Source organism: Gobio gobio, assembly GCF_949357685.1.
Source record: "Gobio gobio genome assembly, chromosome: 1".
In the NCBI taxonomy this organism is placed as follows: Eukaryota; Metazoa; Chordata; class Actinopteri; order Cypriniformes; family Gobionidae; genus Gobio; species Gobio gobio.
In genome coordinates, this window is record NC_137097.1 from 6,285,091 (window position 1) to 6,310,922 (window position 25,832).

Here is a 25,832-nt window from a genome sequence, read left to right on the forward strand (position 1 = left end):
TGTAAAAATGCAATGGAGAAGGTGACGAACCTAAAAAGGCAAAAATTAGTTTTTTTTTCTTAAAAGCAACAAAATCCAGAGCAACAACTCAAGCAAAGCCAACCTCTGTTGTGTTGTAAATAGTTGTGTGATGTATAAATAAATGTTGTTTATATTTATTTACCAAATTAATTAATTTATTGTCTATGGCAACACCACGTATCCGTAACACTCCAGCGTGAAGACCTGAGGATTGAAAATGTATTCAGTTTGAAACATGAAGAAACTGAGGAACAAAGAAAGAAAGAGGAGAGTGAAGACTTGAGGATTGAAAATGTATTCAGTTTGAAACATGAAGAAACTGAGGAACACACAGAGAAAGAGGAGAGAGAAGACATGAAGATTGAAGAAACATTGAGAGTGAAACATGAAGAAACTGAAGAACACTCAGAGAAAGAGGAGAGAGAAGACATGAAGATTGAAGAAACATTGAGAGTGAAACATGAAAAAACTGAGGAACAAACAGAGAAAGAGGAGAGAGAAGACGTGAAGATTGAAGAAACATTCAGAGTGAAACATGAAGAAACTGAGGAACAAACAGAGAAAGAGGAGAGTGAAGACATGAAGATTGAGGAAACATTGAGAGTGAAACATGAAGAAACTGAGGAACACACAGAGAAAGAGGAGAGAGAAGACATGAAGATTGAAGAAACATTGAGAGTGAAACATGAAAAAACTGAAGAACACACAGGTTGGTTTCATTCTCAAAGCTGAACTCACTCATTTGATATTTTCAAGTCTACACGCTCACAGATCCTCTCATTATAACAAGCAAAGCTTATACTCAATGTAAATAATTTTTTGTGCTGTTAGATTCATTGGTTTATAGAGGGATTTTCTGTCGATCACTATAACGGCTGCACTGCTTGCTTTCTGTAGTCTAAACTATGTTTCTTAAGAGGACCAACGTCCACATATACCGCAAAGTTTCAGGAATGACGAGCGCTTTTAATTGACTGAATCCGCTATCCTGTTCCGCGAGTCGCTCCTGAAATGGCCTAGACCAGGTAAACCCAGCCCAAACTGCAGGCGATTTGATTTCGGCCTGTACCTCAGGCTGGAAACTTGTACATATTTCTATCCTGCTTCTGTTACAAATTTGCGGGGACCAATCAGAAACCGGCTTATTCACCTGGCGCGCTATTGGCGGGTTTAACACAATGAGGGATAGTTCGGTGCACGCATGTAACCGAGTGCAATCTTTAACAGTTCACAGTCGTCTTGTTTCAAGCGCCGAACACACTTCAATCTGAGTTCCCACACTCGCCCCCAGGGTATTTGTAACTTGCGTTTGCAAAATCTTTGCACTCACATCTAGAGCTTAAAGGGATAGAAACTTCTGTCATCATTTACTCACCCTCAAGTTGTTCCAAACCTGAATGAGTTTCTTTGTTTTGCTGAACACAAAAGAAGATATTTTGAATAATGTTTGTAACCAAGCAGAGAAAGCAACCATTGACTACCATAGTATTTTTAGTCAATGGTTGCTCTCTCTGCTTGGTTACAAACATTATTCAAAATATCTTCTTTTGTGTTCAGCAGAAGAAAGAAACTCATACAGGTTTGAAACAACTTGAGGGTGAGTAAATGATGACAGAAGTTTCATTTTTTGGTGAACTATCCCTTTAACAAGTAAAACGTGACAGACATATTCTCTTCCATTTCTACTCTGTTAAAGAAAAGTTACTGTAATGTTAGCTTTTAGAGACATCAAAGGGGGAATTTCCTTAGGCCAGATTTTGCTCCTGATTAGATTAGATTAGATTCAACTTTATTGTCATTACACAAGTACAAGTACAAGGCAACAAAATGCAGTTTAGGTCTAACCAGAAGTGCAATAGCAGCAAGTGCAGGATATACAGTGGTTGCGTAAGTGCAGGACATGGATATGTACTGAGTATATATAAATATGTATAAATAGAGAGATGGTTATTACTATAAACAGAACTGAATTTACAGGTGAATATGTACAGTGAATATAATATACAGATGGCTATTACTATAAACAGAATTTACATGTGAATATGTACTAGGAATTTAATATACAGATGGCTATTACTTTAAACAGAATTTACAGGTGAATATGTACTATGAATATAATATACGGATGGCTATTACTATAAACAGAATTTACAGGTGAAGTTTATTATTAAGTTTACTATTTATATCATTAGTTCCATACACAGGCTTGCAGTCGGCGGTGAAGAGGGAGTAGAGAAATGGGCTTAGCACACAGCCCTGTGGTACACCAGTGTTGAGTGTAATGGACGTGGAGCAGGTGGATCCTGATCGAACATTCTGGGGTCTGTCTGTTAGGAAGTCCAAAATCCAGTTACACATTGAAGTGTTGATGCCCAGGTCTCCAAGTTTGGCTATTAACTTGGATGGGATGACAGTGTTGAATGCTGAGCTGAAGTCAACAAACAGCATGCGTGCATAAGTGTTTTTACTGTCCAGATGGGTGAGCACAGAGTGCAGTGCCATGGAAACGGCATCCTCTGTGCTCCTATTGCTGCGATAGGCAAACTGGTGTGAGTCCAATGTGGATGGTAGAGAGTCTTTTAGGTGTTCCAGGACCAGCCGCTCAAAGCACTTCATAACGATGGGTGTGAGTGCTACAGGGCGGTAGTCATTAGGGCACCTCGGGCTAGAGTTTTGGCACTGGCACAATGGAAGTGCGTTTAAAGCATGTTGGTACAGCTGCTTGGGCAAGAGACAGGTTGAAAATGTCTGTAAAAACTGAAAAAAAAAAAAAAGCTGCTCCGCACATGCCCTGAGAACACAACCAGGGATGTTGTCTGGTCCAGCAGCCTTGTGCGCGCTGATCCGGCTCAGTGCCTTGCAGACATCTGTGGAGGAGAGTGTGATTGGTGGGTGGTCAGCTGAGGGTTTGAGCTTGGTGGCAGTTTCTCTGTTGTCTCTTTCAAAACGAGCATAGAAGTAATTTAGCTCGTTCAGGAAGTTGACATCAGTGGCTGCGGGGGTGGAGTGGGTGGGTTTGTAATCACTAATGGCCTGAATGCCCTGCCACATGCGTCGAGGGTCAGAGTTGGAAAAGTGTCCCTCTATCTTTAGCTTGTAGCAGTGCTTGGCCTTTTTGATGCCCCTCTTCAGGTTTGCTCTGGATGTACTGTAGGCTTGTGCATCTCCTGATCTGAAGGCAGTGTTGCGTGACTTCAGCAGGAGTCGCACTTCCCTGTTCATCCAAGGCTTCTGATAAATGTACCCTATACAATAGCCTACTCATCAAACATTCAGTGTGTGATTGTGTAAAGGTGTTCACGAGATGCCAACCTTTCGCAAACTTGCTTTCAACGGCGAGCACTCGTTCTCATGGAGACGGCGGTGTGCACGGAGGGGAGGGGCTGTGTGTGTGTGTGTGTTGTGTGTGTGGCGTGCAGGGGCGTAAATCGCAGAGTGGATGGGGGGGACAGGACCCCCCCTATATGAGGGCTGTCCCCCCCTAAAAACCATGCTGAGTATTGTAAATAATATAACAATATATATTTAAAATAAATGTGTAAGTAGTAAAACAATACAAACGCAAACGGGACAAAAAAATGCGTTTTAAGTTTAGAAACATTTTGAGTCCCCCCTTGCCTCACAGTGGTTTGATCCACCGCACACCTCAACTAACGTAGTAGAACGTAGAAAAACTACCACACAAGTTTGGGGAGAGAACAAGGCTCTTCAGACAGCATTTGTGAAACACCAGTAAGTCGCGGTCAAGGCTATTTTCACTTTAAACGTCAGATGAAGTGATTCTTTTCTTTTTAATACAGATTAGGCAAAACACTGTTAACATCACTTGCCCACCCCCTACGCTCCGCTGTATAGTAATAAAATCATTGAGTTCAGTTAGAGAACTGACAAAACAATTAAAAACTGAACGTGTCTGCTCAATACAGCACGAGCCGAACGAGCAAACAGCTGACAGACAAGATTATCGAAGATTTGGTTTCAAAGTGTAAAAGCGCCTATTTAAGGGAGTGTGTCATTGTACTGTTTTGTTGTTGTGTTTTTCATTACGAATAATAGGCTAATGAACCCAAAATTCAAGCAACCCGCCCCCAAATTCTAAAAATTGGCTAATTCTAAACCGAAAGTTCAGTCAGATCTGTGTAGGGTTTTGCTCAATATGATGATAAGGGGCAGATCAGAGGGCTTGCTGCAGTTAAATATCTAAATATCTGAATATCATATTATAAAATACTATGTAGAGGACGCAAGATCATTTAATAATTATAATATGACTGCGTGGTGAACCTTAATCGTATTTAAACTACTATTGCGTTGTTGTTGGTCAGATAAAATAACATAGAAAAGAAAAACGGACATTAGATAATTTTTCAGTGCACCAAAACGCCAAATAAGTACAAAATGTTTTTTTTTTTTTTTTTTTTGTGGTACACACATCCTTACAAGTACGATTTTGGCTGTATTATTTGTGTCCCCTTCAAAAATTGCTCTTGAGAAATTTCATGTTTATTGTCACCCCCAACTTTTAGATTAAATTTACACCCCTGGTGGCGCGTGTGTATGTGAGAGAGACGCGTGAGTGAGAGACGCAGGGGAAGAAAATGCAGCTGAAGGTTATTTGCTCAATGAAAGACATTGATGAAGACGAAAACTAAGGACATTTGATCTATAGTTTTATTTTAGTTAGTTTTGCCAAACACACATTACAGTTTTGGTTAGTTACCATTTTTGTTACCAGTTGCCTCGTTTTTATTTTTATTTCAGTTAACGACAACCCACCTAGTTTTCGTTTTTTCGTTCGCTTTCGTTAACGATTATAACCTTGGTAACGATGAGACGAGATGAAGTTACTTGCAGTAGTGCTCCGGTCTGCAACGCTGTATCATCTTGATAGCACAACGACTCTTTGTACTTCTGTCCAACTTCCGACTTTTCGGCTATTTTTTTGTAGCTGGATATAAATCATTTGTTGCGTCTAAATATGAATGAGGATAGGGTTATTGATAAATCGAATTGTTATTGTGGTTCTTATTATCATTTTGGGGGGCTTAGGAACATTTTGGGGTAGCTTCAGCCCCCCTAAAATAGGCCTAACGACGTCCCTGATGCTGAGGATACATTACAACTTACTGTCATGTGGTGTAATCGCTAAATCAGTGTTTCAACAGGGGAAAGACGTCAATATAACTGCTTGTAAACTAAACAATGTCATGTAACGTTAGCATCACATTTACCTCCGGCAGTCATTCAGTGTCAACATATATTTAGTGAAAGAGTTGATTTCTCTAGTGAATAAAATTATGCTCTATATTAGCCGTTATATTCATTATATTCTACTTAACCTGTTAGTGATGTCTTGATTATTTCATGCATGTTAAATAAACCTGTCGTGAAAATGACAGACACTGTGTATAAAATTATATTTCAACAATGAATTGGAGAAAAAACTATTTTATAATTGGAGTTAAGGGTCCTGCACACGGTGCGATTTTTCTAAATCCTTTGCGAATGTTGCTTGTCAGACTGTATGAACATGATCCCTGATGTAATGTCACACTGTAGGATCTCAGTTGTCATTATGTCAGACTGTACGACAGTCAGACGTGAAAAACGGACGCAAGCAAGAGACTCGTACGGACTGAGTTTTACGTCATCAATCCGTGATACGTTCGGTAACGGTGAGCCGCATTCACAGACACAATGGTAGCGTTCAGCAAACAACAAAAACAAGCAGTGGCATTTTTCATTCACCTGACTCTTTTCGACATGTTCCCTGTTGTGATTTGATGTTGTAGCACGAAATGCGTCATTGGGTTCTGCGCTCCTACTGATTCTTGATTTGACGATCGTCCTAGGAGAAGTCACACTGCAGGATTGCGTGTTAAAACGCGGTTTAATATTTTTCGAGTCAATTGATTTCACCTACCAATCATATGAGAGGAACGCAGCTCTAACTAACGTTACAAGCCTATCGGAAGCAGTGCAGGGCGTGTCTTAGCAACACTGTGTGAGGTCCATCCATACGTCAAGTTAGCGTTGTCGTTGAAAGCATGGAGCGCAAGTTCATGAAGCCTGGGGATGATGTCCTACCCATAGATAAAGGACTCAAAAATAAATGGCGCTGGGCGTGGATTATAGAAAAAGGTAGAGACGACGAGCCTTTTGGCAGGTGGTGTCAGAAACTAAGAGAGCCTGGTGCTTGTTTCTGCACGTTTTGCTCGAGGAAGCTACTATATGCCAGCAGCGGTAAGAAAGTGCTTGCTCGTCATGAATTAGACCCCGGTCATAGAGCCGCTGCCCGTGCACTCAAACTTACAACGACGTTGCCGGGAGCAACTGTTACAGCTGACACACCGTTGTCTATGACTGACCGTGTCTGCGACTTAAAAATACGTTTGTGCACATTTATCGCTGAACATGACTTGTCATTCACAATTTCACAGCCACTGGTCACCCTGTGTAGAAAACTAGCAGAAGACAAAAAAGCGCTAACTAGCCTGTCGGTTTCAAATCAACATGCGAGTTACATGAACACTCATGGCATCGCTCTACAGTTCAAAAAATGTTTATCTGAGAAGCTAAAAAAATGCATGTTCTCACTCAATGTTGATGAAGCAACAACCTTGAATATGGATAAAATGCTCAATGTGCTTGTTCGCTTTTTTGATGATGAAAGCAACAGAGTAATTACACAACATCTGGCAAGCAGAAAAGTCAACATTGCCAATGCCTCAGCACTTATGCTGGAACTTACAGATATCCTGCAGACTAATGGTCTTGAGTGGAGACAAGTGACTAGCATCCTCCTTGACAGCTGTGCAGTCATGAGAGGGAAAAAGACTGGCCTTGAAACCCAAGCAAGGAAGGAGAACCCATACCTCCTTGACGTATCTGGAGACACAGTGCACATGGTTTCCAATGCTGCCAAGGCCCTCATGAGTCCTTTCAGCTCAGAAGTTGAACATTTCTGCTCAGATGTCTATTATGATATTGAGAAGTCACCAAAACAGAAGGAGATTTTCTCAGAGTTTCAGAGTCTGCTCCATCTTCCTCCCAAGAGCCTGATAAGACCAATTGGCAACAGATTTCTACAGATGCTGGAGGTGTGCACCAGGCTGAACGAACTCATGGATGTTCTTGTGGTGCATTACTACTATGTGCTGGATCCAAATGAAGAACACAAATACAGGTAATGCTATTTTTTTTTTTTTTGCTGCCTCTGCAGTTCTTGTATTATATTGCATGTAGAGTGATGTGCTAGTTTAGAGTGTGGTCAGGTTTTATGTAGGAATCAGCAATGAAAATAGCCACAGTGGTGTGTATGCGCAGGTGTATATATATATATATATATATATATATATATATATATATATATATATATATATATATATATATATATATATATATATATATATATATATATATATATATATATATATATATATATATGTATGTGTGTATGTGTGTGTGTGTTTGTGTGTGTGCTACAGAAGGCTTCTTAACCAAGTGCTGATGAGATATGCACTAACAGTTGAGGAAAAGACCAGAGTAGAAATTCTTCAACAAGAACAAGCCACAGCATCCCGAATGGGAACACAAGTCAACCTTAACCGGAAGGCACGAATCTCTGTGCTCTTTACAGAGTTTGACCGATTCAAAGTCATGATCGACATGTTCAGAGGTATCTTGTAGTAGGCAAACTTGTGTAGGCAAAAACTTTAAATGTAAGGAAAGTTAATAGTAATAACAGTTACTGTTTTTTTGTTTTTGTTTTATTTTACAATGGGAACAGCCAGGTCTCTACTACAGCAATCATAACCAGCTTTAGATGTTATACAGTTGTGTTCAAATAAATGGCAGTTTATTGTTTAAAAAAAAGTGAATAAAGTTAAATTATTTTTAATCAGTATGTTATTTCCATATTTCAAATGTAATGACAAGATTAGACATTCAATTCCAAGTCAAAGTATTAGCATACTTTATCAAGTCTGCTTTTTTTAATTTAATTTTTTTACAGAAAACAAAGAAAAGGAATATTTATCTTTAGAAAAAAAATAGCAGTGTTGACATTTTTCTCTTCAGACACACTTGACATAAACTTGAGACAACTTCACTTTAATTTACTGAAATATTATGTAGTTGCATGGCTCGACATTAAGCCTGTTTACGTGACAAGTAAATCTGTCATTCACTTGTAAAAAATGTAAAACATCTGATTTATTATTATTAATGTATTCTGAAGCAATATTCTCACCAGTGTTTAATCAGCTTTGACATATTTAAATTTGCGTATTTGTGATATTTTGACCTTTCATATAGTACTTTATATATTAGGCTTCGCTTTCATTTTAGATTCTAAAAAATGTATCAATAAATTCAATTAGAATAAGACACTATAGGCTGATACCAATCAAAATAAATAATTTACACTGAAGAATAACAACAACTGCATTAAATAATGTTATGAGATTGTTTTACGTTTTTTTTTTTTGAATATACAAATAAAAAATGCTGGAAAGAATTTTTAAACATGAAACTAAACCACCAGTAGATGGCAGCAGGTGACCGTCTAAGTGAGTGAGTCATTGAGTCGATTCCTTTAAACGGCTGATTCATTTAAGAATAAGGCAGTCATTTACGAATAGGTCTTTGAATCTTTGATGGAACCAATTAATTCAAACACTGAATCATTCAGCAACACACTTGCTGTGAGATTATGGTTCTGATTATTGTTTGGAACTATTTTCGCTGCTCATATAGAACAAAAACAGTCGATAATCCATACAAAATGTAAGTGTTTTAATACTAATTAATTATTTATGGAACTGTCGTATGAAATCAGTGTCACATTTTCAATCATGATGGTATTCATGAAAATAGCACTCTTGCTCGTGTGATGTTGCTTAACTGTATCATATGTTATAAATATAAAAACTGTTTAGAATTGTAACCGTGTGTGTTAACTGAGTTTCTCTGTTTCCCATTTCTCCTTAAGAGACAGCGGGAGCGTCAACAGCGCAACCTTGTTTCTGTCAGTTCATTATACGTTATGTATTATTATCCACCATCGATCACCACTCACACTAAATTAATGCAGAATCATTCTTGCATTTTGGAAATTGATCAAATTCTCTTGTCCCTTCAAAAAATCAGCTTGTCACAGACAAGCGTTAATGTTGAACCCTGAGGTGCATAACCATTGTTTGATAACACCTGCATGAAACTATCTTTTTTAACATTTATGTCAAGTGTTTAAGGTTGGAAAGAGAACTTTTTTTTGCTTACAGTAAAAAATAAACAAAAATTCAGACCTGGTCAAAATGGTTGATAATGTGATTTGGAGTAATCTTTCCATGACATCTGATATATGGAAATAAAAGCTATTAAAAACACTTAAAAAAATTGAAATGAAAATATTGTAAAATCAAAGTAACATTTTGTTTTATGTTTGCAGGTGTACTTTCAACTTTTCAGGGATTTGTGAAAAAAATGCAACGTGAAAAACCAATGGCGCACTTGCTGCATGTGGAGATGGTGGCCCTAGTTAGAGAGCTCCTCAGCAAATTTATGAAGCCTGAGACCATCCCTCTGAGTGCAAAGGATATCATCAAGGTTGATGTCCGGAGTAGAGATTTGCAACTATCAGACAAAATGTTGTCTGTTGGAAGATACTGCTACTCTGCTCTGAACAAGGCCCGTGTGGAGAGGAGGATATGGGTGAAAAACATTTACAACTCTCTCAGAGAAGGATACATGAAGTCATCAGAGTTCCTTCTCAAAAACCTTCCTCTGGACAACAAGATCATTACCTCACTGTCTGCACTCACTCCCTCTCTGATACAAGATGACTCCATCTGTGGGGCTTTTATCACATTAGGAGAGGCCTTGCCTAATGTGGTTGCACCAGAAGAGATTGGTCAACTAGAGGAAGAGATACGGGCGTACCAAATAGAGGTGGACCTGGTAACTTGTGCCCAGGACTACATTGAAGAGGAAGGCCGAGTTGATGTAGACTGGTGGAGCAGAGTTGTTTCCATGAAAAATCCAGAGAGAGGTGTGAGATTTCCCATTCTGGGTCAGCTGGTCAAAGCACTACTTGGCATTTTCACAGGCCCCCTGGTTGAGGGATCATTTAATCTCATGGATGACATTCTTGAAGCAGACAGATGCTCAATGAATGTGGAAACTTATGAAAGCCTTGCCATTGTAAAATCCACAATTAAAGCAAGGGGGTGGACAGCATCAACAATGAAAATAGACCAGCCATTGAGGTGGTCTTGCCTGTCATCATTTCAAACATATCAAAAACATCTGCAGGAAAAGAAAGAAACTGAACAGGCACAAAAGAAGAGAAGGCTGAGTGAGGCAGCAAGGATTTGGTCATCAGAGATGGCAAAGAAACGGAAACAACAGGCCAGGAATACTGCTGGATCAGCCAAAGCCTCCTCTAGACGAGCCAGACCCTTATTATCATCCTCTGGACCAGCCAGACCCTCAGCCTCCTCCACTGGACCAGTCAGACCCTTATTATCATCCTCTGCACCAGCCAGACCCTCAGCCTCCTCCACTGGACCAGCCAGACCCTCAGCCTCCTCCACTGGACCAGCCAGACCCTCAGCCTCCTCCACTGGACCAGCCAGACCCTCAGCCTCCTCCACTGGACCAGCCAGACCCTCAGCCTCCTCCACTGGACCAGCCAGACCCGCAGGTTCCTTCACTGGACCAGCCAGACCCTCAGCCTCCTCCACTGGACCAGCCAGACCCTCAGCCTCCTCCACTGGACCAGCCAGACCCTCAGCCTCCTCCACTGGACCAGCCAGACCCTCAGCCTCCTCCACTGGACCAGCCAGACCCTCAGCCTCCTCCACTGGACCAGCCAGACCCTCAGCCTCCTCCACTGGACCAGCCAGACCCTCAGCCTCCTCCACTGGACCAGCCAGACCCTCAGCCTCCTCCACTGGACCAGCCAGACCCTCAGCCTCCTCCACTGGACCAGCCAGACCCGCAGGTTCCTTCACTGGACCAGCCAGACCCGCAGGTTCCTTCACTGGACCAGCCAGACCATTATTCTCATCCTCTGGACCAGCCAGACCCTCAGCCTCCTCCACTGGACCAGCCAGACCCTCAGCCTCCTCCACTGGACCAGCCAGACCCTCAGCCTCCTCCACTGGACCAGCCAGACCCGCAGGTTCCTTCACTGGACCAGCCAGACCATTATTCTCATCCTCTGGACCAGCCAGACCCTCAGCCTCCTCCACTGGACCAGCCAGACCCTCAGCCTCCTCCACTGGACCACCTCCTCCCCTTTCTGGTCCAAATTTCTTAAAAAGAAAGAGTTTGCAGGACTTTGCTTACAACCCGAAAAAAATAAAAAAATAAATGATAATTGTTCTTTAAGCTCTAGTTACTGTTTTACTGTTGTGGTTCACACCATAATACTGCTGTAATACTGCCGTCTGTGCCGGAAAAAATAAATAAAAATAAATGATGATTGTTCTTTAAGCTCTAGTTACTGTTTTACTGTTGTGGTTCACACCATAATACTGCTGTAATACTGCCGTCTGTGCCGGAAAAAATAAATAAAAATAAATGATGATTGTTCTTTAAGCTGTTGTTACTGTTTTACTGTTATGGTTCACACTCACACCATAATACTGCCGTAATACAACTGTCTGTTACAACCGAACCCCCCCCCCCCCCCCCCCCCCTCCGTAAAAAAGTTCAGGCACAGGATTTTTTTTCACTTTAACCCCTGCACCCGGCTTTAGAGGGTGTGCAGCTGAAGCTTGACCTAACAGAATTAAAGGGGTGGTAAAACACATTCTTTCGAAGGCTTGATTGTGTTTGTGGGGTGCACTGTAACGTGTTCATGCTTCGTTTAAAAAAAAATCATTATTTTTCATATATTTTACTTTTATTCTACACTACTCTGTCCCTCTTTGTAAAAACGGTCTGATGGTTTCCGGGTTGTATGAAGCCAGTCCCTCAAAATACGCAATGGGCTCAGATTGGTTAGCTGGCCCAGTGTGTTGTGATTCGCTAACCGCCTAGTGCACGTTTGTCGGAAACATCACGCCCTTTACCTTTACCGGTAGACTGTGCTTTGGGTAGTATTAGAAACAATGGCATCAATAAAACCATACCAATTTGAGCCAGAATCGGACCCAGACAATTTTAGTGAAGATGATCGAGCAGAACCTGTTCAGTCCTCAAGAGTAAAGACTGCGGATCTATAGTGATCGCTCCTGAATGGCACTGTTACTTTTGTATTTATAGAACGATTATAGCCAAATATCTGTCGCAAGAACTATTAACCCAAAATGAACACTAAACATTGGCTTTACTAGTAGCCAAATCAAACACAGAACCATGTTTAGCATGCCTGTAGATAAACAATACATAAAAGCTCTAATCAAAGAATAATTTACACTAATGCCAAGTTCGCTGTTGAGATTTAAAAAAAAGTTTGTAACGTTAGGTGTTTGTCGGATAACGTTAAGTATGAATGAGCATTTAACAAACTGGTTTGCAGAGCCAAACAGCGTTATCATCTGTTTACTTCCTTGCCACAACGTACAATTAACAATACAGACTATTACAGGAAAACACATCAACGAAAAATAAATCATACTTACAGGTTGTGGCCCGTAAACAGCTTCTGTTTTTGAATCCATCCTTCAGGACAAGCCGCTGTGCGAATCCTGCATTGAACTCGCGAAGATTGTGGAAGCTTTCCTCCGTGAATTGTGCAGCGGGTGCCCTGGCAGTGTTTGTCTCGTGCAGCTGAACCGCGGCTCGTGTATTGCAAATACAGACGAATATTGTCCATTATGTCACATTTTCCATTTTCACATTTCCCCTCTGTCTCATACACACACGCATATAAAATGTTGTATATTAAACGCACTGCAACGCACTCCCGTCCCTAGGAAGGCTGAACAGAGTGGACCTGCAATCCGGATGAAAATAACAGCGTTTCGTCGGCATTGCGCCAACAACACTCCAGCCTACTAACCACAACAACGCTTCCCCCCGGCGATACAAAATGGCCTCGCCCCCACTTATTTAATATTCTCGGAGGAGGGGTTTATGTAAATATTGGGGCTGGTGATGTCAGAGACCCTGGAGGAATGTCTAGTAGTCCCTACTGGCCGTTTGCTGTAGTCCTTAGAAATTGATTTCTTTAAAAGCAAATATCTCCCTTTGCTTTAAACTTTGAACATTGTAACTTTGCAGATGTTGTTTATGCTCAAACAGCAACATTACACATTAGCTAAAGTTAGAAAAGTCAAATCGTGCTTTACCACCCCTTTAAATAGCAAATCGAATCATAATATCTGTCAGAAAATACGCAATTAGATATTTTCCCCAAATCGCAAATCCCTATATTCCAAACCACTTCAATAACAACTGTGGCAGTGTCCTGAACACATAGAATCCAAACATGATGAAAAGTGAGTTTGTAAATTTTCCTAAAGAACTGTAGCTTACTGGGTATAGGATGTAACATACATGTTTCTGGTTTAATGTCTTTGTCTGTTGTTTTGTGCCATTTAACTGGGGTTAACTTGTTTTTTTTCTCTTTTAGATCTGATGGCACTAAAAGTGGAGAGCCAAGAACTAAATAAAATGGAAGAGAAAGATCCGTATGGGCAACATCATGATTTCATAGCTGGAGAAAAATCTTTTAGTTGCTCACAGACTGAAAAGATTTCCTCACAAAAAAAGTCTGGAAAGAGTTTAATTGAAAAACAGCACCTTAAAGTCCACAGGAAAATGAACACTGGGGAGAAGCCTTACACCTGCCAACAGTGTGGAAAGAGTTTCAGACGTAAAGGAAACCTTGAGGAACACATTAAAATTCACACTGGAGAGAAGCCTCACACCTGCCAACAGTGTGGAAAGAGTTTCACTCAAAAAGTAACCCTTAAGGAACACATTAAAATTCACACTGGAGAGAAGCCTCACACCTGCCAGCAGTGTGGAAAGAGTTTCACTCGAAAAGGGCATCTTAAAGGCCACATGAGAATTCACACAGGAGAGAAGCCTTACACCTGCACTCAGTGTGGAAAGAGTTTCAGATGTAAAGGAAACCTTGAGGAACACATTAAAATTCACACTGGAGAGAAGCCTTACACCTGCCAACGGTGTGGAAAGAGTTTCACTCGAAAAGGGCGTCTTAAAGGCCACATGAGACTTCACACTGGAGAGAAGCCTTACACCTGCCAACAGTGTGGAAAGAGTTTCACTGATAAAGGAACCCTTGGGAAACACATGAGAATTCACACTGGAGAGAAGCCTCACACCTGCCAAAAGTGTGGAAAGAGTTTCACTCAAAAAGAGTCTCTTAAAGTCCACATGAGAATTCACACTGGAGAGAAGCCTTATACCTGCCAACAGTGTGGAAAGAGCTTTATTCAAAAAGGGCTTCTTAAAGGCCACATGAGACTTCACACAGGAGAGAAGGCTTACCCCTGCCAACAGTGTGGAAAGAGTTTCACTCATAAAGCAAACCTTGGGAAACACATGAGAATTCACACTGGAGAGAAGCCTCACACCTGCCAACAGTGTGGAAAGAGCTTCACTCATAAAGAGTCTCTTAAATTCCACATGAGAATTCACACTGGAGAGAAGCCTTACACCTGCCCACAGTGTGGAAAGAGTTTCACTCGTAAAGGTCATCTTAAAGTCCACATGAGAATTCACACAGGAGAGAAGCCTTACACCTGCCAAGAGGTAATGACCCCTTCCTCTCAAAACATGACTCTGCACCAGTGCACAAAGCAAGATCCATAAAGACATGGAAGTGGAGGAACTTGACTGGCCTGCACAGAGTCCTGACCTCAACCCGATAGAACACCTTTGGGATGAATTAGAGCAGAGACTGAGAGCCAGGCCTTCTCTTCCAACATCAGTGCCTGACCTCACAAATGTGCTTCTAGAAGAATGATAAAATAAAATAAAATCCCATAAACACACTCCTAAACCTTGTGGAAAGCCTTCCCAGAAGAGTTGAAGCTGTTATATCCGCAAAAGGCTGGCCAGGGTTAGTTCACCCAAAAATTAAATGTCATTTATTCTCACCCTCATGCCGTTCCACACCCGTAAGACCTCCGTTCATCTTAGGAACACAAATGAAGATATTTTTGTTGAAATCTGAAGGCTCAGTGAGGCCTCCATAGGGAGCACAGAAATGTACACTCTCAAGATCCATTAATGTACTAAACACAATTTAAATCAGTTCATGTGAGTACAGTGGTTCAATATTAATATCATAAAGCAACGATAATATATATATATATATATATATATATATATATATATATATATATATATATATATATATATATATATATTTTTTTTTTTTTTTTTTTTTTTTTTTTTTTAAGAATCTTAAACATAAATAGCCACACAAATGTGGTCCAGGAAAAGCGTACTTTGATTATCTTCACTGCATGCATATTTAAAGGTCCCGTTCTTCGTGATCCCATTGTTCAAACTTTAGTTAGTGTGTAATGTTGCTGTTAGAGCATAAATAATACCTGTAAAATTATAAAGCTCAAAGTTCAATGCCAAGCAAGATATTTTATTTAACAGAAGTTCCCTTTCAAAGCCTACAGCGAACGGCCGGCTTGGACTACATCCTGGTACTTCCTTCATTAATTACGTCAGTAGAACAGTAGAACAGACTAACCTCCGCCCACAAGAATACGCGAAAAAGGGGGCGTGGTCTTGTTGCTGTCCCACGTGGAGAAGAGGACGGTCACGTGGAGAAAAGGAACTGTAGCTTGAGTGTGTTTGTCGCCATGTCGTCGAGACGCTGTTATTTTCATCCCGGAGTCAAATCACCTTTGTTTGGCTTTCCCAGGGACGCTATAGAGATCATTCTCCCGTTAAGAGGCGTGCCCTTTCCGTACAAAGTGCGCTAAGCTGCTGTCGAATCACAACACAGGAACCGCTGGCACAATCAGAACTCGTTACGTATTTCTGAAGGAGGGACTTCATAGAACAGGAACTCACCAGCCGTTTTTAGGACAGTGAAAACAGCGGTATACAGATAAGTAAATTGTGTGAAAAATACTGTGTTTTTTTACACGCGAAACATGAACACATGTTATATTGCACACTGTAAACACAATCAAAAAAACACGAAGAACGGGACCTTTAAAACAAAATGAAATATAACATTCAACCTATAAATATGTGGTTCAGGCAATATGTGAATATGTACTCTGATTATCTTCACTGTAATAAAATGAAATATGACAAACACAACTCTCTTTTCTGTTAAACGTCAGTTTTAATGATCAATAATGGCCATTATAAAAGTATAAGTAAAAGGTATAGGAAGCTCTCCAATAAGAAATAAAGCAAACCATTCAGTCAAAAGTATAAAGTCAGCACTTTAGTAGGCTATGGTGGTAAAGTTAAATATGCAAGGCATGTTTATTTATAAATCACATTTCATACACAATGGTAAATCAAAATGCTTTATAGAACTGGTCGATATAATCAAAAAATAATATCTGTATTTTGGTTTAAATGGCGATACACGGTATACATCCTGGTATTTTCTAAGTTTTCCTATTTGGATGCAAAAAATCAGTATACATGTTTTTTTTTTATAGATTTTTTTTACATCCTGCCCAGTGATGTCCTAAAAACAATGTTGATATTGAAAGCTATAAACCAATACAGTGAATGTAATGTAGGATATATTATGTGCAAATTGGAGGTTTACAATTAATAATTTTGTTTTTAAATTCACTAAACTAAAAATGAAAATAAAAACAAGCATATTAGCCTATATTTATATATAACCACATTTTAATGGTCGCTTTCATAAAAATATACTTACTTTTAGGTTTAGAATTCCACATATGGCACATTTATTGTCCAACAACAAATATTTTAGAAGTATACTTTAGTCAGAATTATTGCATTTCTATTCTATTGCGCTCCGTCTGTTTGGCGCACATGCACGCAGTGGCGCTCGTTCACGGAATTTTAGCAGAGATTCACTTGCAGAAGGTGTGTCCTCTCCTGACATAAAATGGACATATTTGCATGACTTTCTAACATTTACTGATGGAGAATATACCTGTGAAATGTAAGTTATGCACTGAGGAAAGCACCACATTTCAAACGCATTAAACAGAACAAATAGGCTATTTATCTGTCTGTCAGCACAAGTATCTCTCAGAGCGTCTGACTGGGCAAGCTGCTTTAAACTATACGGGTCAACTATATCTAACTATATCCAGTTATTTTGAAGCCCTTAATATAAAGCATGTGTCTTGTTGAGGACAAATTGTATTATGCACTTTCCCTGCATCAGCTCATTCTGCGTACTCCGCTATTTTTCAGATGCGTTCGTATCAATCTACTGTATATCGATATAAACGGTATTGCCTCATTCCATATTGTCTCTTTAAAATGTATCAATATATATTGTTCAAACTCGATATACCGCTCAGCCCTAATGCTTTACATAGAAAAATTATTAAAATATTGATAATCACGACTTAATAAAAATACCATGTTTAAGAAAGCAAATAACAATAACCAAAGATAAAAACAAGTTTAAATAAAAATAAAAAAACGTTATAAAAAGATGATACATAGATAAGATGAAGTGCAATCAGTCGGACACAGTGTGTTAGGGGATAACAGTTTCGGACTCAAGACCAGTTATGAAAATTGAAGACCTGGGGCCTCATTTATGAACGAAAGAAGGCGTACGCCACTCTCTACGCAATAATTGGTATTTATAAAAAGCAAACTTGACGGGAAAATGTGCGGTCCTTCACGCAAGCTCTGACCCAGGCGTACACACAAAAACGGGTGAAATGAGAAATGGCGACACCGTCGGCAGATGAAGAAACACGTGAAAGTGTGTGAAACTGTAGACCGTTGTGTAAAAGAAATGGCAATACTGCGTCTCATAAATAACTTGAAGACTTCACAAAGCAAGTATTACAATTAACAGCCTACACGAACCCCCGTTTGATCGATCTGCAGTGCAAAACAAACAAAAATGTGAAATATGTTTGCAATAATATTGACATGTTATGCAATTCATCCTCATAAATAATATGGTAAACAGAATGAAATATGTCAATGTGTCCATCTGGCGGAGCAGATATAGATGCAATTAGATAGACAGACAGATGGATAGATAGATAGATAGATAGATAGATAGATAGATAGATAGATAGATAGATAGATAGATAGATAGATAGATAGATAGATAGATAGATAGATAGATGGATGGATAGATTTCCACGTAGATTATAACCGACATCTGTAGCTTGTCAGATGCAATGAAATGGATGGAAATAAAATGCCCTATCACAATGCGTAATGATGCACGATGGCTGATCTTGCGCTCTTAGAAGATGTGGCAAATGGAAGGATTCAGAGTGAACGCATCTTCACACGGCAAGAAGACTTGCTGGCAAACGAGGACACACTCTGGCAATGGAGCGCTAGACGCTTATTTGCCTCGACTTTGATGTCCGACCATTTCTTTTTTATTTTGGCCATGGTCCGAGGTAGTGAGGCTACAGCATTTACGGCATCTGCAACCTTTTGCCACTCAAGTGCCTTTTTGGCATTAGTAATGCCCACACAGTGCCCTCCAAAACAACATTTTTCTCCTCTGTTCCACCTTGCCAAGGTTGAGTGAAGTTACGTCTTTTTTTACTTCCTCTCTGTGTTTGCCATGATTTCGCAATCGATGAATATTAACTTGTGGGCGTTTCACGGACTATTTATGGGCAACTATGGGCGTGACATGAAGCCGCAAAAGCTGCTCTACATTTAAGATTGATTGTGGAACGTAGAATGTGTGTGCGCACGGTTTTATAAATCTGAATATTTCTGTACGTACGCACGTCCTATGTTTCATCCGTACGCCACTTCTGACGTAAATCCTACGCAAAGTTTTATAAATGAGGCCCCTGAACTCAGTGATTTGGAGGAGTGGCCCAATACTTTTTGGCAAATTTGAGAATTTGAATAATTCTAATAATGTGATGATCGGGTGCGGATACCTTAATCAGAGAAAATCATAGGTGTGGAAGATTTTAGCAGTGGATTCGGGTGACATTAGAGCTGATCCACACATCTAGCACAGTATACTCTACAATAAACAATAAATAATTTACACAATGTGAGTGTAGTTCTCACAGCTTTAACCAATATACACATACTTACAATATACATATACTTTAAACAATATACACTAAACATACATTAAACAGTATACATTAAGCTATAGTAATGATAATATACAATGTACAGTATACATTATTATTCACAGTAGAGATCCAATGTACAATAGGTGCTATGTGATAAATAATAAATGATAAATAAATGTGTATATAATGTGTGTGTATCTACAGTGGGTTGTGCTGAGTGATATTCTGTCCAGTGTATGTTATGATCCTGATGGATCAAGAGTTCAGGAGTCTAATTGCTTGTGGGAAGAAGCTGTTCTGGAGTCGGCTGGTTCGTGTTCTGATGCTGCGGTACCGTCTGCCTGATGGCAGCAGTGAGAGCAGCCCATGGCTCGGGTGGCTAGAGTCTCTGATGATCCTCTGAGCTCTCTTCACACACCGCCTGGCGTAAATGTCCTGGAGGGAGGGAAGCTCACCTCCGATGATGCAGCTGGCCGTGCGCACTACCCTTTGCAGGGCTTTGCGGCTGTGGGCGGTACTGTTGCCGTACCAGGTGGTGATGCAGCCAGTCAGCAGGCTCTCTATGGTGCTGCTGTAGAAGCGTGTGAGGATGTGGCGGTTCATTCCAAACCTCCTCAGCCGTCGCAGGAAGAAAAGGCGCTGATGAGCCTTCTTCACAACGGCCTCGGTGTGGACGGACCATGAGAGTTCCTCTGTGATGTGGATACCGAGGAACTTGAAGCTGCTGACTCTCTCCACCGGTGCTCCATTGATGGTGATGGGGCGGTGTTCTCTCTCATTCCTCCTGAAGTCGACCACCAGCTCCTTGGTCTTGCTGACGTCGAGGGAGAGGTTGTGCTCCTGACACCACCGTGTCAGAGTGTGCACCTCCTCTCTGTAGGCCGTTCCATCATTGTCAGTGATGAGACCTACCACTGTCGTATCGTCAGCAAACTTGATGATGGTGTTGGAGCTGTGGGTTGCCACACAGTCATGTGTGTACAAGGAGTACAGGAGTGGGCTGAGAACACAGCCCTGAGGGGCTCCAGTGTTGAGAGTCAGTGATGAGGAGATGTTACTGCCCATTCTGACCACCTGGCGTCTGTTTGACAGGAAGTCCAGGATCCAGCTGCATAAGCTGTTTAAGCCTAGAGCCCGGAGTTTAATGTCAAGTATGGAGGGCACAATGGTGTTGAATGCTGAGCTGTAGTCTACAAACAGCATTCTCACATACGTGTTCCTCTTTTCCAGGTGGGAGAGAGCAGTGTGAATTGTAGATGAAATGGCATCATCAGTGGAGCGGTTTGTGCGGTATGCAAACTGCAGTGGGTCCAGTGAGGGGGGGAGAACAGAGCAGATGTGGTTTCTGACTAGTCTCTCAAAGCATTTGCTGATGATGGGGGTCAGAGCAACAGGACGCCAGTCGTTTAAGCAGAGTGTTTTTGATTGCTTCGGTACAGGAACAATGGTGGACGTTTTGAAGCATGTGGGGACCACGGACAGGGAGAGGGACAGGTTAAAGATGTCCGTGAAAACTCTGAAAAATATGCGCCTGAAGCCAGTTGGTGCGCGCACGCTCTGATGACGCGGCCCGGATTGCTGTCTGGACCCCCGGCTTTACGGACGTTCACCCGCCGGAAGGATCGGGTTACATCCACTACAGATACGGAGAGTGCACCAACCTCTGTATCTTCAGCCACGAGCTCTCTCTCCGCGAGGACGGTGTTAGTTCCCTCAAAGCGAGCATAGAAGGTGTTGAGCTCGTCCGGGAGAGAGGCAGCGGTGTTCACGGTGGAGTTTGTGTTCCCTTTGTAGTCCGTGATGGTGTTAATTCCCCTCCACATGCTTCTGGAGTCGGTGGTGTTGAACTGTCCTTCAATCTTGTCCCTGTACTGCCGTTTTGCTGCTCTGATGGTTTTCCGGAGGGCATAACTTGCTTGTTTATGCTCCTCCGCATTACCGGAGTTAAAGGTGAAGGTCCGCGCATTGAGTGCCGCGCGAACATCCCCATCTAGCCACGGCTTCTGGTTTGGGTACAGCCGTATTGTTTTGGTCGGAAAAACGTCTTCTACGCAATTCCTGATGAAACACGTTTATAACTTGTTTATAACTTGTTTATAACCTGTTTATAATTTGTTACGAAAAAAAAGTTTAATACCTCAGAAAAATGTACTTTCCTCTCTTGTCAACATTAGCCTGGTGCAAGCAATGCGTTACTAACTACACAGTGACTTGTATTTCTTAGTACATTACTTGCATTCGCCCGGGAAGGCGTCCAGATATACGGTCGCAGGAGAAAGTCTTGATGATGGTTCCATCCGATGGTTTTGCAGTTGCGATCGATTCCTTCTGTGATGAGCGAAGGAATGACGGTGAACTTGCATGGTTGCTTTGACATCGAGGTTGAGGAAGTTGCACAAGCTGTAAGTTGGGCCTGCTGGCTGAGATGTGTTGTTTCAGCCAGGAAGAAGAGAAGGAGAAAAAGAGAATCTGAGATCACTCTTTTTAAGGTATGGGAGTAGTCACACCCTCCTGAGGTAGACTTGACCAGCGGGAAATTCTTCTGGAGATTTAATGGCTCTTTTGTTCAAGCATGAAATCAGTGGGTCTGTGCCCATTTATACTCTAGTTAATGTAACAAACACACATTGCCTACTACAACGACGTGACCTATGTGAAGGTGTAAGTCGTGAAGCGAGAATTAATTTGATTGGAGACATGACATATATGAGGTAACATGAAATAGTAAGTTGTTCATAAGACATGCATAAACTAAATAACATACAAGACAGTATGTGTGTACATACAATGTCCTGGGGTTTATGTTCATTTATAGACAGTTTGTCTATAACTTGAGGCAAAAGCGTGTTTTACAGGCTTTTTGTCTTTGCCATGTGGCCACATTCTTTTAGGCTGTAAAACAATGGTTATCTGATGGTAACCCAGGTAACGGAGTATCCTGGTACCCTGTGCTATTGGAGGAAGGTCTGCTAATAAGCATAGAGCTTTCAAAACATATTTGTTCATGTAACACAGGGGTGTCCAAACTTTTTTAAAAGGGGGCCAGATTCGATGTTGTGGACATACCCGGGGGCCGGTCCCTTTTCTATTATATATATTTATTTTTTTTATTTGTTTTGTTTCTTGGAAACATGACATATTTGACAAAAGCTTGAGCTGACAGTAGAGTAGCTTGAGATGTAAATTTATAGATATTTAACAATATCTGTAAAACTTTCATCAACCAAAAGTTTTAATGGGTGAAATTTAAATATTATTAGTGAGTTAGAACTCTGTTCTTATTTAAATTTAACAAGTGCTACTTTTCTTACTTGGTATGTTTGTCTTTTTTCCAGTCCAAATATCTAAAAATTCTTAAATCAAGATACTTTTACCAAGGAAAATGACATTTTTTCTTGATTCCTGGGGGGAAAATTTTAAATGAATTAAGTTTTTGCTTGAAACAAACTAAATTATCTGCCAATGTATTAGAAAAATTATCTTATAAGAAAACCAAACAGAAAAATTATAATTCTTACCCATTGGCAGATATATTTGCTTGTTTTAACCAAAAACTCACTTCAATTTAATTTAATTTTCCAGAAAATAAGAAAAAATATCTAATGTCATTTAACTTATCTAGTAAATGCATCTTGATTTAAGAATATTTAGATATATTTATACTAGAAACAAGACAAAAATATAAAAATTACAGCATTTTTTTGTAGCGCACACAAGGCAAAAAGTTATTTATATATACACAGGTCCTTCTCAAAAAATTAGCATATTGTGATAAAGTTCATTATTTTCCATAATGTAATTATAAAAATTAAACTTTCATATATTTTAGATTCATTGCACACCAACTGAAATATGTCAGGTCTTTTATTGTTTTAATACTGATGATTTTGGCATACAGCTCATGAAAACCCAAAAAATTAGCATATCATGAAAATAACCAAGCTATTAACCTAATCATCTGAATCAACTAATTACACCTGGGATTCCTGAGGCTTTTAAAAACTCCCAGCCTGGTTCATTACTCAAAACCGCAATCATGGGTAAGACTGCCGACCTGACAGCTGTCCAGAAGGCCATCATTGACACCCTCAAGCAAGAGGGTAAGACACAGAAAGAAATTTCTGAACGAATAGGCTGTTCCCAGAGTGCTGTATCAAGGCACCTCAGTGGGAAGTCTGTGGGAAGGCAAAAGTGTGGCAAAAAACGCTGCACAACAAGAAGAGGTGACCGGACCCTGAGGAAGATTGTGGAGAAGGACCGATTCCAGACCTTGGGGGACCTGCGGAAGCAGTGGACTGAGTCTGGAGTAGAAACATCCAGAGCCACCGTGCACAGGCGTGTGAAGGAAATGGGCTACAGGTGCCGCATTCCCCAGGTCAAGCCACTTTTGAACCAGAAACAGCGGCAGAAGCGCCTGACCTGGGCTACAGAGAAGCAGCACTGGACTGTTGCTCAGTGGTCCAAAGTACTTTTTTCGGATGAAAGCAAATTTTGCATGTCATTCGGAAATCAAGGTGTCAGAGTCTGGAGGAAGACTGGAGAGAAGGAAATGCCAAAATGCCTGAAGTCCAGTGTCAAGTACCCACAGTCAGTGATGGTCTGGGGTGCCATGTCAGCTGCTGGTGTTGGTCCACTGTGTTTTATCAAGGGCAGGGTCAATGCAGCTAGCTATCAGGAGATTTTGGAGCACATCATGCTTCCATCTGCTGAAAAGCTTTATGGAGATGAAGATTTCATTTTTCAGCACGACCTGGCACCTGCTCACAGTGCCAAAACCACTGGTAAATGGTTTACTGACCATGGTATTACTGTCCTCAATTGGCCTGCCAACTCTCCTGACCTGAACCTCATAGAGAGTCTGTGGGATATTGTGAAGTGAAAGTTGAGAGACGCAAGACCCAACACTCTGGATGAGCTTAAGGCCGCTATCGAAGCATCCTGGGCCTCCATAACACCTCAGCAGTGCCACAGGCTGATTGCCTCCATGCCACGCCGCATTGAAGCAGTCATTTCTGCAAAAGGATTCCCGACCAAGTATTGAATGCATAACTGAACATAATTATTTGAAGGTTGACTTTTTTTGTATTAAAAACACTTATCTTTTATTGGTCGGATGAAATATGCAAATTTTTTGAGATAGGAATTTTGGGTTTTCATGAGCTGTATGCCAAAATCATCAGTATTAAAACAATAAAAGACCTGAAATATTTCAGTTGGTGTGCAATGAATCTAAAATATAGGAAAGTTAAATTTTTATCATTACATTATGGAAAATAATGAACTTTATCACAATATGCTAATTTTTTGAGAAGGACCTGTATATATATATATATTTCTCTATATCTAGAATGGCTTTATGGTATTTACTCTATAAACATAAATACAAATGCACAAAACTGCAAGTTTATGACAAAAATAGTCTGCAATTTGGCCTCGAATACATGACTACATTAAAAATTAAATAAAATTAGATATTAACCTACATTTCTGACAAATTACCACCGTTAGAGGTAGTGTTACCACAATAAATCCATTATAAATGATGGTGAATTGTTGGTTGAAAAGTATTCTGACTTAATCGGCTCAGTGTTTCTTCTGATTTGCACGTTAGTGTTGTTGATTAAGTCAGCGCTGTTTAACTGGCTTTAAACTAAATGAAATCACAGAGAGATTTGCAGCTCGTACCGGAGACCTCCGTGCCGAACTCGAACACTTCTCACGGGCTGTTTAGTGGGCGCGTGATCGAGACACTCAGCAGGTAAACACATTTGTTCAGAGCTTGTGAGTTGCGCAGAGCTCGAGTAGTGCTGTTTCCGCCTTTGCTGCTGTTGCCCTGGCCTAAAATCTAGTACTGCCACCTTGCGTGAAAAAATCAGTGGCGGGCCACATATGATATATTTTAATAGACAAGCTGCGGGCCGTTTGAAATTCATCCCCGGGCCGCATTTGACCTGCGGGCCGGACTTTGGACACCCTTGATGTAACAGATGATTATGTGTTTGATTCACCTCAGTCGCTACATTCTTATATCACAATGAGCTTTTATATATCAAAGTCTCAAACTGCAAATTTTCTTACACTAACAGTAATAATTCTTATAACAGAAAAATTAAATAACATCCAAAACGAACTCTTTAATACTGCAAATACCACTTACGGCCATATGATGACCTGAAGAATTCACAGGTCTTCACATCAAAATTAAAGGTTGGTGTAACATGAAAGAACAAATATATTACTATTGAAGAAATATATTAGTATTGTACATTAAAGCGTAATTGATTAATAAATGAATGAATAAATAAATAATATACCATTTGTTAAAACGCACACAAAAGTTCTTAGTTCTCAGCCGTCAAAACAAAAGCTGTCTACCATGAAAGAATTACATTCACAGCAAAGCATACTATTATTATTAATTTATAATATTTATAATTAATTATATTTCCACTTCTAAATTGTTAGGTTATATCAAAACTGTGATACACCGTGAAACCACCAAAATCTTGCAAAAAAAAAAAAAAAAAAAAACATGATACAGATTTTTGGTCTAACCACTAGTGATGCGCGGGTCGGCTTTTTTTCCAACCCGCGGGTCCTGCTTTTATGAAA

The 25,832-nt window shown here is 40.4% G+C and overlaps 1 protein-coding gene across 1 annotated transcript; it reads left to right on the plus strand.

The window, feature by feature from the left end:
• Nucleotides 1-600: 600 nt before the first annotated feature.
• Nucleotides 601-21,693, plus strand: LOC307143605 (uncharacterized protein; the record flags this gene model as incomplete). Its single annotated transcript, XM_079845332.1, has 3 exons — nt 601-730; nt 13,607-14,501; nt 21,660-21,693. 3 exons carry the CDS (start codon nt 601-603, stop codon nt 21,691-21,693), a joined length of 1,059 nt encoding a protein of 352 aa, XP_079701458.1.
• Nucleotides 21,694-25,832: the final 4,139 nt, after the last annotated feature.